The sequence below is a fragment of the Parasteatoda tepidariorum genome, chromosome 2 (assembly GCF_982258835.1).
Source record: "Parasteatoda tepidariorum strain Cologne lab strain chromosome 2, Ptep-v5.0, whole genome shotgun sequence".
Taxonomy (NCBI): domain Eukaryota; kingdom Metazoa; phylum Arthropoda; class Arachnida; order Araneae; family Theridiidae; genus Parasteatoda; species Parasteatoda tepidariorum.
The window spans coordinates 128,905,913-128,919,608 of NC_141756.1; the positions used below are offsets into that span (position 1 = coordinate 128,905,913).

Below are 13,696 nucleotides of genomic sequence, written 5' to 3' on the forward strand. Positions count from 1 at the left end.
CAATGTTTACACGAGTTTGGTTTATCACAATATAAAGAAAATTTTAAATAAAAAAAATGCCTTTTTCGAGAAAAACTGTTTCTTTCAGTATTTAAAAAAAGTAATATTGTGGCCTTTTAACTAATTTCTCAGACGGATTTCTGATTACTAAAATATAGGGGTGTCTGGGAACTAGGGTCCCAATAGTTTGTTCAAAAATTGGATTCATGCTATTTTTTTTTTTTTTTTTTTTTTTTTTTTTTTTGTATTCCGCAATATCTCGAAAACTTTTTAAGCGAACTGAAAAATTAATGCATACAATTATAAAATTCGTATATTCAAAAGTCCACGCAAAAAATTTTTTTTTATTAAATATTTATTTTTTTTTTATTATTATTTTATTTAATAATAGTGGAGAAATTTTGAATTGTAAGGTGTTTTGTTTCTTTAACGCAGACTTGTAAAGACGTCCTTATTTCGAATTAGAGAAATTAAGTCCATGTAAACCATGAAATTTCAAATACTGAAAAAGTTTTTTGAAAACATAATGCAAACAAATTATTGCGGGCTTACTTCTTCAATGCGTAATCTAGAGAAAAACAGTCATAATTTGTTTCCCTTTTGATATTTTGGAGGAGGAAAAAAAAAACACCGATATAGTGTGTCTACCACTTCAAAAATACAATTCCATTTCCCTAGTATATAAGACATGTTAACTCGATTCTATGAAAGGGTACCTTTTCATAGATGAAGGTTGACATTGTCGATAACTCTCCCCACATGGGTGACCTCCGGATGTGATAGAACACCTTGACAGAAACTCCCAGTTCGGTTTGAGCACGTCTATCTTGTCAGTAACGTCCACTTCGAACTGAACACGCCTACTTCGATGGATGGTTCATATTGAACTGTTGACTTGCTACTTGTGACTGCGACATTATCCACCTCCTCGCGCTATTGCTACTCCGTCTCGATCACACACAACATATACACTAGACTGCTAAAGGCAGCACAGGAGTGACCACGGCCGTGAGCTTAATATAGCTCTCACCATCAGCACTCAAAAAGTACGGTGAACTTAATACGATCTCACGGCTTCTCCTAAAACAGCAATGAATCAGCTAGTGGTACCCGTTCATCGAATTGTATCAGAAATATAATTCTCGTGGGGGGAGTATTTCTACCACTACAACCGAATTTCATGGTTTACTTTAGATTTGCTTGAACCTTTTTAAACTTTTATGAAGGTGAAAAAGCCATTTTTCTACTGTGTCCTCTTATGAATTGTCCAGACATTTTGTGAAAGGTCCGTTTTTGTAAAATTGTGAAAAAATTACTCGTCATTTGTGAATATAAAATAAACGTTAAGTCACATTCTTTCAACCAGGGTCCCGCTTTTGTGAATGTGTGCAAATAGGGTCCTGTTATTGCAAAAAACTTTTTCAAGGAGTTTTTAAATTGTAAAGACATACAAGATTCTGCTCAACACTGTAGAATTGTAATAAAAAATAAATAAATTTTTAAAAATAAACAGCAATTGCTACTACTAAATTCGAGATGCAACATACAAATATCTGGTATTTAGCCTAGACTGCTGAACGCAGAATATTCATTTCGGACGAATAAAGGAAGAAGCGTCTGCCGACGACAAAACTTAGTTTGTTTACATTTGTCTTTCTCCCCCCCCCCTGGGAAGGCTTTATTCGATTAACAAAACAATAATGAAGATGAACAAATTTGTGAAGGGTCCGATTAAAAAATAAATTATTTTGTGAAGGGTCCGTTTTTATGAAGAGATATTTTGGGACGGATTCTAAACAGATTCCTGATTACAGAAAAGTGCTCTTTTTTGTCCACACTATAGAAGAAGAATGTATTATTTTTCAGGAGAGTCTCCATTCCACTTCTCAGAAGACAAATCAACTGACCGAATACTACGCATCCCTTCGGAACAATTTCATCAACCTCCTGGACCACGTCCGGTTGCCCAACTTAGACGAGAAACCTATCCCGGACAATTTCGACACCTACTTGAACAGACTTCAGTCTCTCTGTGCGGACAACTCTAAAGATGAAGGATCATCATCCAAACAATCTTCTCTGCAAGAATTCAATTCTGCACCCATGTGAGTCTTTCTTTCTTTGCTCATTACTAGATCTCTCTTTAAAAATACGCTGAACAAATTGATAAAATTACTAACATCTTAAATGTCACTTGTATCAGAAAAATCCAACTATCACAAAAGATGATTGCATTTCATAATGTCTTTAAAAAAAAAACTAAACTCAGTGGAGCGACAGCCCATCAAGGGCCTACTGTGCCCATCTCAGTTTTCTTGACCTTTGGACTCTGGGAGCAGATGTTCCGCTTTAGGTGGTTAGCCCAACGCAGAACCCCCAGTGTTTAGCATACTTGGTACTCATTTTCTCGATTCACTGTAGGAGTCGACTTATGGTGTCAAAAAAATCAGAATCCCAAGTTAAATTAATAAAAGTTTCGATACTTTCTCGAAGAAATCGAAAGTTGAGCACAAGATCCAAAAGAGGAAATCCAAAGAGTGCGTTAAACATAGCAGCAGACAAATCTCAATTTTCTCATTGAAAATTTTGTGCGGTACTATGTAAGTTTTAATACCAGCCTTTTTAAAGTTTTATATCTAAACAATTAGATATCTGTTGCACATTAATTGTTCAATACATAGGTGCACATTAAAGTTATTGTAGTCCGAATTTTTATTATTTATTTAATATTTTTAAAAATATTATTAGTAACAATTAAGTATTTTTGAAAATCTACTTCTTATTTTAATTTGTAATTCAATTCTCTTGTTTTGTACAACTTGGTAAAAATCTGACAGTAATATTTAATGTTTCTTCAAGCATAAAAGAGTCCTACATAAAATTTTGATAAAGTTGCGGCCAGCCATTTTATTTGTCTTTTTAATTGCGCCCCCGGCCTCATGCAAGTTGGAAACCCCTGTTATAAAGTTTATCGAAGAAATCTAAGGAACCCACACAACTTGATTCTGTTTTAAATCAGTTTTTAGTTCATATCCAGTTGTTTTTAACTTATTTTTCTTTCTTTGTTACAGGCAACAAGCCAGCCGTTGGGTCAGATCATGAGACTCACCCCTATTCTACCTCCCTTCGTACTCAACGAGTTGCCTAAAAAGGTTTTTGTAAATATCTACAAGATATATATATATATATATACATATTGAAGCAAAACTATACGTGTATTTCCAGAAAAAGAACTTTGTCAAAAGACACTTTGAAAAATGGCACTTATATAGAAAAAAAATAACCTATAAAATTGTACATAAGAAGAAACTGACCATTGTGAGTGTTTTTAATTTTTTTTTTAAATAATAATTTTTCGACCCCCAGGTATCAAATGACAACGAGTTCAACAGTGGTCGATAGATGAAAAAAGCTCATTTATTCCAAAGCTCAGCACACTTCATGCTAATCGTTGAAACTGAAATTAGACTGTAGCAAAGGAAAAAAATATTAGTTCGCTACCGATTGTTAGAGTTAAATTACAGTCTTTCAGAACGAAAAGATATTTATCAAAAAGAAATCAAAGCAAAATATACTTAACCCTAAAGCATTCCAAAACAAAAATGGCTACGTGAAAAAATTCAAGATGAGTAGCCAGATTTAAATACGTACATATGGAAGATATTAATAACTTTCTTCTGAGCCCAAAAGAGAGAATTCCATAGACTGGAGAAAAGACGGCGGAGTGGTAAAAAAAGAGAACATTTTGTTGCACGTCGAAAATGGCGTCAAGAATCTGGGATCTGTGTTAGTTCTTGTAAATAGCTTCATCCAACAAAAAAAAAAAAAAAAAAGACTTGAACGTAGTTCAACTAATTATGATGTGATTATTTCACCACCTGCAGGGATTTAGACCCATTTAGTGATTTGTAAATCACTTTTGGTTGTTGGCGCTTTTTTTAAGTGTGTCCATGTTATTGATGAACTGTATAGCGTTTAGAACGATTTTCTCAACACTGAAAAAAAATGTTATGTTTTTCTCACTACATTGCATCCATTCACGAATCATACATAACACATTCCTTCTCGCGATTCTATTTTTATGAACTATTTGAAGAATGAAAAAAAGAATTGTTTTCACATTAGCGTGCTCTAATGTTTCCAATTGTTTATGTACATTAAGGTGAGAAAACTCATTATTGAAAAATCCACTTTCCATAAAATTATGAAGCATTGTTCATGTTTAAGAAATTGCAACCGAGACGTAAATAGTAAAACAAATTTAAAAAACTATCAATGACTGCATATGTACTTATTTCCCAAGACATTTTATTCAGTTCTACGCTATGTTTTAGAAAATTTAAACACAGTTTAAAAGATCAAGTTATAAGCAAGTAAATTCAAATTTGTTAGTCATAGAAACATAAGTTAAAACTCGACGAAAAACTAATAGTTAATGTCATCAGTTTTTACTTATTTTTGTAAAAACTGATAAACAAGCATAATTTTTTTAAAAAAAATTTTTAATTTTTCTTTATTATAAAGTCTTAAATATTTTTATGAAGTAAGTCCTTATCATTGAGATTTTAAAATTTTCAGGTCTTTATTTTCTCTTTATGTTATTGATTATTCCAAAACATTTAATTTAGAGCGAATCTTTTTATAAAAAGTACTTACAGTACCTATTATTTGACGCACTCTGAGATTCTACGTAAAATTATAATTATCAGGTATAACAGCTCTATTGTTTTCACTCGGATGATACCGGTTTGCATTTGTTTACACTCCTGCATCAGTGAGTTTAGTTTTATGAGTGAAAAGTGACATATAAATTCATTCAAGTATTTGAATGAATTTAATATTGGTAAAAAGTTGGATGATCTTTTTAACCCTATAAATTAATGAAGAACCAGAATGCAAAAAATGACATCGTAATAAAAAAAAAAAATAAAAAAAATTTTATCTTTGAAATGGATTATTATATCGGTCTTTAAATGCATCCAATTTATGGAATTCCAGTTTCTTCAATTCAAGTTCTATTCTTACTAATCAAATAATGCATTTAAAACAAAACCAATTGTATTCCTGAAATTAAATGTGATATTGTCAGCGCTAATGTGAAACCATATTTCATTCTCAGCAATTTTCAACCAAACGACGGATTCAAAACAGCCACCTAAATATTTATTAAAAAAATATGATCGTTTTGTTCAACATAATTATTGATAATAAATATATAGAACCTAAACTAGTGAATGATATTTTCTGTGTATTTTCAGAGAGAATCGATCATTTGAAAATAAAACTGAAATGGAAGGAATATAGACTTAATGGGGGAAAATAATCAGCGATACATTTTCAAAATGCCAAATAAGGAATTTGATATAGTAATGAGAAGAAGAAAAAATCAATGATCTCTAAAATATCAAATTGTGAAAGTTAAAATAATTCGGAAATTGGAGTATCGATACTTTTCGACCATAATTTAATGAAATTAAATTAATTATTTTTCTTTTAATTTATTCTATATGTAAAGCAATAAGGAATTATCATAATTCAATTGCTTTTAAAGTTGAATTTTTAAAAAAGTGTTTTTTTTTTAATCCAATCTGATTTAAACACGAAAATGATGCAGAAAGTGCTTAGATTTTTGTTGCTTGGCTTAAATGGAATTTAATAGCGTGATCTGAAACGTTTTACAAATTTCACTTGAATTCTTTTTAATTAACCTTTCTTATATACTTAAAATATTTTGCCTAAAAAACAATTCAGCTCCTTTCACTGAAATAAAAAATTAGTCTAAAAAGGAAGAGAAAAAACTTGTTTTTCGTGATACAAGCAATTTGAGTTTTCTATTAACAAGATTGAGTACTTGTATTTGGAGTATCTTGTACGATTTCTAAAATCTAGGATTTGAAAGTTAAGTCGTTAGTACATTATTAGAAAAAAATACATATTTAAGGGAAGCATTTATTATGATTTATTACAGGCGAATCTTAAATTATACAAAACTGAGGGAGACTGAATTAAAATCAAAACCTGTTTGATTGCCAAAATGGATAATTAGAAATCCAAGTTTCAATGGACGAATATAGCTAGTTTTAATTTTTAACAGGGGAAAAATTCTTACGTGCTCAAATATATCTTTTGAATGCCTATTAATGAAACATTTTGAATGTATTACTAATCAGTCGAAACCTAATCGAAGAAACTAATTAACAAATTCAGAAAAAGACAAAATAAGTAACATTTAAATTAATAAATCAAAATAGAAAAGCGCTTAAAGCAGCGAAATACAAATTTATTTTTATCTTAATTTAAAAAAAGTCAGAAAAACACCAGTAGAAAATCAAATCCATAAGGATTGAAAGATATGTGTGTATCCTGTGTTGTTTTTCTTCTGACTTTTTAAATCAGTCGAAAGTAATGACATTATTTACAGCATATCTACAACAATACATATAAAGCATAAATTACTAAATATTATTGTTAAGTGCATGTCCTTACTTGCTGTCGTGCTAAAACAACCTCTGTTCCATGCTGATGAAACTTAACTAAATTGGGCATGTAGAGGAACATCACAGCCCTGACAGTGTCAAGTATTAAATTTGAGTTGCAAATATCAAAGGAGTTTATTCAATAGTGAATATACACGGAAAGAAAATTGCGTTCAAGAAAACTGATAAGATGAAATTAAACAAAATGATTCCTTTCTTAAAAAATAAACCATTTAAAAACTAATTTTTTTTAAAGTATTTACTAATTTTATTGTAAATATTTTATAAATATTGTTAACACGGCACATTTTAATCCAAAATTTAGCAATTCTATAATTTTTTTCAAAGATCTTCTAAAAATCAACGTTATTTTAAAATTTCTTTTTCTTATTTGCTTAAAATTAAAGAATTTAGTGAAGAAAAATGAGAGTCTGGTTTATCAAAGAGAATCGTTTAAATACATAATTTAAAGCACATTCTAAAGTATAAAATGCAATTGTTTCCTCCTCCAACTATGCATTTCGCTTCTATTGTTAATGAATATAACATTTTAAAACAAAGATATCTTTCTCAAATTATAGTTTTTTCTTAATGTTATAAAAAAAAAACATTTTTCTCACGAATGATAAAAAAATGTTTTAAAATTATTTTTAAGGCAATAAATGATCCAAAATAATTGGAGTTATTCTTAAATTTTTGATGAATCCTCGAAACTTATTGAATAAATGTTTGAAGTTTTGTTCCTATCAGATTATTGCAAACAGATTCTATAGACGATCTTACTCTGCACTATAATATATTGTTGAACGTTTTATATTCCAATTACTCATAAATCACCCGTCATTTTTTAAATGAATCAAATATTCTTTCAATTCTTTTAAAGGTATCAATAACAAAAAGTGTAAAAATTTAGGATGCAAACGCAAATATGGAATGTTTTTTTTTTTCATTTTCCAACTTGCTTTGATGAAAAAATATCTAAATAGTTAATGTAGAAAGTTATGTAGTCAAAACTGCGAGAGATTAAATAGCATTTTCATCGCATTTGGGACCATAACACGTAACAGGGTGTCATGATTTGTTTACTATTTTGTCACGGTTAAAGTTAAAACTAAGGCTTTAAGAAGTAGAACTTAGGTTCACTCATTTTAATGTTAAAGGTTAGCAAAACTCCGTAAAAGTTAACATCTTACATTTTCGGGGAGAAAAATTTTGGACTTATAAAAACAAATTACGTAAGAAAACTTCTCAATTAGAAAGTTCTAAATTAGAAATTGAATCAAGAAGTCATTCCTTTTAGTTTTATTTCAAATTTAAAAAAAAAAAAAACACAAGTGTCTAGAAATACTAAAGTTTTATACCACATATATTCAAACATTTGACTCATTCGTAGTTCCACTAGTCATCCATTGAAAACTACACTCATTATAATGTGTTTTTAGAAATATTTTTTCCAACATTTTTTTTTGAAACATATTCTTGTCGTTTGAATTTTATTTCATGTCTGAAAATAACTATTTTACTGAATAAAGGAAACGATTTTCTTGATTTAGCTCAGCTTTATTTACTAACGATTTTAATTTGAAACCGTAAGATGTTTTTCGAAAAGCACTTATTTGCTAAATTTTTGAAAGCTTTTCTTGTTTAATTGTTAAAAACAAATTGCTCTATTAAAAAAAAAAAAAAAAACATTTGAGCCTCATTAATATTTTGCGTACGAACGATAAATATTTTTACCTTCTTTTTCATAAAGCGGTTTTAAAAGTTGTTCATTAAACAAAATTTTTGTAAACATTTTAGTGAATTTTAACAGAGTGCAGAATTTGCGCAGATTGAACAATTAGATTTCAGGGACTTATTAGAAAAATTCTACTGACTTTTAGCTCACTTGAAACTCAAGGCCTTACTTGTCTCTGGAACAGGTGAATGTGCGGTCACTCTTGTCTGTGATTCTTGTTCGAAGAATTCATGTTCTTATCACAAATGGATGCACTCAAATTTGTGACTTGTTTTTGTTGAAAATTTGATGACAGGGAGAATGTTGACCTATCAATAGTTATTAGCTTTTCGAAATTATTAAAAAGCTTTGAATTAAATTTGTCAAAATAAAATATTTCGACATTTTTTTTGTCTACAATAGTGAATTACACTAACTGACCTCACCTCATGTGCATAAAATCATATTTCTTTGTGTATATTTTGAATTCATATATGTTTCGTGTGAGATTTCAAAAATACCCGCAGGACAGTTTCTTTCCAAGAAAGCTCTTCATTTCAGTAAGCATCGCTTGAAATTGAGACAACCGCTTCAGTCACGCTTTATCACCTGCTGCTATTATACCTTCTCATTAAATTTAAAAACTGCTCTTTTCCCAGCAAAAAGGAAAAAAACTATTCACTCAAAAGATCATAAAAAACGTCATCTAATTTATGAAATAATCTGAACACTATAAAAAGTGAGTAGATAAAGCACTATGAAGCTCGAAAAGTTTCATTTTTTTGTGATATAAAGTTGTAATAAAATACGATGAAAATTTTAAAAAAATAACTCAAATCTGGCATTTGAACTATTTTTAACAGCAGATGATGCTTAATCTGAAAAGAAATCCTTCATTTAGAAGTGGCTTTGATGAAACATGGCCGTCGTTATTCAAACAATTGTTATAAACCCATTATGTCTTAAATGATGGATCCAAAGGAATTCATCCACCCATTATGAGAAATGAAAAAAATTTTCAAATCATTTTATTGACGCATTTATCAGTCCGTTATGAATAAGAATTGTTGGAGTCATTGACGAACGCAATATATTTTGCCCCACTTCTTTGGTCATCACAAAGTTTGAATAAATTTGTTTTCTTTTTTCTCTGTTTACATTGTATAAACAAGCATCTGATAAGCATATATTGGTTTCCTAAAATGAGTGAAGTAAATATTTATTTTTTGACTTAAAAGTCATCTTTCTCCCTGTCAAGTTGAAAAATTGTATAGTAGAATTGTTAAGAAAAAAAATGTTTAATTTTTAGTCATGTTAAGTGTATGAATAAGAAAAATTTTGACATATGTTTTTTTTTTAAAAAAAAAGAATTGTTTTTAACTCCTTTTGTATAAAAAAAAAAGATGTTCACGTTCACCTGTGCCATTTGAATGAGCAATGTACATGTGTGTAACCCATTAAAAAAAAAAGATTTATTGTCCAATAAAAGTAAAGTGTGTTACTTTCATGAATGTGTCTGTTTTAAATGTGTGGAATCCATCTTTCAAGTGCTAAAAAAAAAATGTTTTCAAAATACAGTCCCGCTATAGTGAATATCTGTCCGAAATTTCGGTTCACTATAAGTTCACAGCTCCCCTTTTTATGACATTTAAATAAATGATCCCTAAAATGAAATACAAAAATGACTGAAAAATACGTAGTAAATAATTACAAACAAAAATGAGTCCAGCTGATGACAATTTTCCCTCAATTTATATTATCGACCGGTTTTTAAACCATTCTCAGCAAACATTTGATAATGCTTATTCAATAATGACATTCCAAATGAGTTCACTCTATCCTCAAAAAATAACATATCGTTCACTATATCCGGGAGTTCACTATATAGCGGGGTTTGACTGTATTAAAATGTGAACAAATTATTTGCATTCTTTATTTGTTTGAATCAACTCAACTGTTTTAATGAGAGCGAATTTGCAATGCAAACAAACAATGGTAGAGTATAGCAATGCAAACATAAAAATTTTCGTAATTTTTATATTAAAAATGAAAAGCAAATTATATTTCCGAAGTAATATCACAAAATAACGCTAAAACATGAAGAAAAAAAAACATAATTTTTTGTTTTTCGGTATATTTAGTCCACTTTTGCACTACAGCTAAAATGGGGCAGGTTTTTTCGAAAGAAGAAACACCAAAAAAGTTTAGCTAATTACCTCGTAGAACTTTTTGGAACTAAGTTTCGAAAGTCATTCAAATATTATAAAATGTCGAATGATAAGATAAACTGTAAGTTTGTCAAGAGTTTTAACTAATCCGACACATTGAAAAATTGTACTACAATTTCAGACTAATTACTCTGATAAAAATGTAGCAGTAAGGTAAAATGCCTATATATATTTCTGAAATAAAAATTTAAAAGTTACATTTAAAAAAAAAAATTTAACATGTTTTTCATTACATTGTACTCTTGTCGGTCCAAAAGATAAATTATAATGTTTGGAATGATTATGAATGCTTAATTTGGGCTATATTAAAACTGCCTACACATATTTTAGTTGAAAATTTATTTTTTGACTTTTGGCCAAATATCATGGTGCCCACAGTGCATGAGCAGAATTGTTAGAAAAGATGTGACGCTTAAAAGTTTAACCCACTGGCGGTTAAGCAAAGGTACGTTTCTCCCCAATTTATTGAAAAATATGGAGAGCTGTGGGGAGAAAACTGCAGGTTAAAATAAGACTTTTACGAACAGGGTGGTTAAGCCTGCTACCCTGATTCCGGTTTTCCTCTAAACATTAAGATCATTTTTCTAATTATTGCTTAAATCGGAAGTTGAGTAAAAAAACATGATTGATTGAATGTGTAATGGTACAAAAGTATGTCCAATGCATGTGACAATTTTATTATGAAATACATGAACACTAACGAGACGAATATATTTAAAAGTCAGTAAGAAGGCGTATATAAAATAGATGAAATGGGCAAAACCTAAATTAGACTGAATGAAATCAGATAAAACCAGCTATATAGATGGATTTCACCTCATTAAAAAAGGTGTTTTGTAGAATCACTGCATCAAAAGTAAATTTAACAAATAATCACTCACAATAGATGGATTGCGAGTAGTTAAAATTAATTTTTTAGAGAATATAGAGATTCCGCTGAATAAAATGGGTGCATTTTATGGGAAAGTATTTCTTTTCGGTGCTCTTATCCAGACATATTGACCAGCACAAAAGAAGATGTAGGAACAGTTTGAGTGTTTTAACTCAGATATATACTTTCAAAAATATTAAATAGGAAAGCGTTTACAACACTCTTTTGTATCTGCCTTTACAACACAGAATTCTTGGATACGTCGTTATATCAATGAAATACACAATGAATTGTAGCGAACATTAAATTCACCTAAATCAAACAAAAATTTCAAACTTTTGTTTATATCATCATCATATCTGGCTAGACAGCCCAGGATGGGCCAGTGCCTTCCTTTGAATTCGAATCCACTTCTCTCTACTTTTGACTCTTGTTCGTCAGTTTTTCTCCTTTAGAGTAAGGAAATCAGTCTCAACTAAATCCAGCCATCTCAGCCTGGGTCTACCTCTTTTCCTGTTCGTTAGGGGTTTGTGTAATAGGATTTTCTTTAAATTTGAGTCATCCTTCCTTCTGAAATGTGAGCTGCCCAGTTCATTCGATTTATTTTAATGAATTTCACAATATCTGGCTCTCTGTAGATTTTATACAGTTCAGTATTATATCGTCTTCTCCAGGAATTATTTATTTTTATCCCACCAAGGATGGCCCTCAAAACTTTTCTCTCAAAAATGGCAATTTTATTTTCACCAGCTTGAGTTAGATTCCAGGTCTCAGAGCCATAGGTAAGTATTGGCCTAATTAATGTTTTATGGAGTAAAAGTTTTGTATTTTTTGATAGAAGAGAGGATTTGAGAAAACGTTTTAAACCATAAAAAGCTTTATTTGAACAAATTAGACGACTCCGAATCTCATTGTCTATGTTATTGTCGGCAGTAACTATTGGACCAAGGTAAGTAAAATTCTGAACAGTCTGAAACCTGTGGGAACCAATCTCCAGAAGATCTATCTATCTTAAGTTAAAAATTCAGAAAAGATTTTTGACACCTCATGTGACAGTTAATTGGAAAAGCAGTTTCAAATTTAAAAAAACTTAGCCACTTTTAGTTGCGGAATTCAACGAGATGACAGTCTTGAATTGAAACAGTCTGACTGGAGGGCGAAATACACCATAAAAGATTCGATGAAATGCACAACCACTTATATACTATTAAACTTCAACTGTTTCAGTTAAATTCTAGTTATTCTTAACGACACTCTCTCACAATCCACGCTTATTTATTCATTCGATCATTCACGTCGAGACTCCCTGGGCAGAGCGTGCTCTCCTTCTATTCTGCTATCCATTTCACAAAAGGTTTATAAGAGACTGCAAGTTCCAATAAACGCTGCACAATGGGCTATTGGCGACGATCTTAGAATCATCCCGCAGGCATGCCATCCCAATTTTGATCCTTTGCAGAGGGGATGCCCCCCCCCCCGCTTCGCCATGCAGTGGACTGATCGTTAAGACACGGTTCCCAGCAGATCACCGAAGTCAAGCATCACTGGCTGCGGTCAGTGTGCCAGTGTACGGGTTCTTGTTAAACTGTTCAACCGTAAAGTGCTCGACTTCGCTTGCAGGTCGTCGGCTACCGAAGTGGGGGAGCCATCCCCTCTGCAGAGGATCTAAATTGTGGCGGCATGTCTTCTGATCATCCTCAGGGATGTTTTCCAGACCGTCGCCAATAGCCCATTGTGCAGTTGACGTAAATAAACTACAACTAACCGAATGGCTTCAAGTGTGAGGCCAAATCAAGATTTTCCCCCTAATTTGCCATAAAGAAGAAAATAATGATAGAAACTATTAAGGATACAATAATTTATATGAATGAAGAAAAAAAAAATTAAAAAACGTTTGTTGTTGTTGTTGTTAATTTACGTCGCACTAGAGCTGCACAAAGGGCTATTGGCGACGGTCTGGGAAACATCCCGGAGGATGATTCGAAGACTTGCCATCACAATTTTGATCCTCTGCGGAGGGTATGCCACCCCCACTTCGGTAGCCCGACGACCTGCGCTCGAAGTCGAGCACTTTACGGTAGCACAGTTTAACGAGGACCCATACCGCACACCCTCGGTCCCTACGCAGACTGATCCAAATGGTCACCCACCCGCACACTGACCGTAGCCAGTGATGCTTGACTTCGGTGATCTGCTGGGAACCGTGTCTTAACGATCAGTCCACTGCGGGACTAAAAAACGTTTACGTAGAGAGTTTTTGCCTGACGAAATTCTTTCACTACTGAGCCTCCTTTTCTATTTAGACCAGGGGCCTCTTTAGTCGAGCGGTATCGCCCACCAAACGTTGGGCAAAGAGCGGGTTCGAATCCCGCCATGTATTCTTTGTGTGGTCCTTCTCTGAATT

The 13,696-nt window shown here is 31.5% G+C and overlaps 1 protein-coding gene across 10 annotated transcripts in view; it reads left to right on the forward strand.

Moving 5' to 3' along the window:
- The window catches only part of LOC107443893 (uncharacterized), a 273,621-nt gene extending 268,396 nt beyond the window's left edge, over window positions 1–5,225 (forward strand). For all 10 annotated transcript variants that reach the window (XR_011636254.2, XR_011636255.2, XR_002376833.4 and 7 more), the window contains 2 exons: window positions 1,867–2,105; window positions 3,072–5,225. Coding sequence is in view for 6 of the 10 variants with exons in the window: in XM_071178028.2 (XP_071034129.2) it covers window positions 1,867–2,105; window positions 3,072–3,102 (270 nt within the window). In the remaining 4 variants the exon portion in view is untranslated. The remainder of the gene's footprint in view (window positions 1–1,866; window positions 2,106–3,071) is intronic.
- The last annotated feature ends 8,471 nt before the right edge of the window (window positions 5,226–13,696 follow it).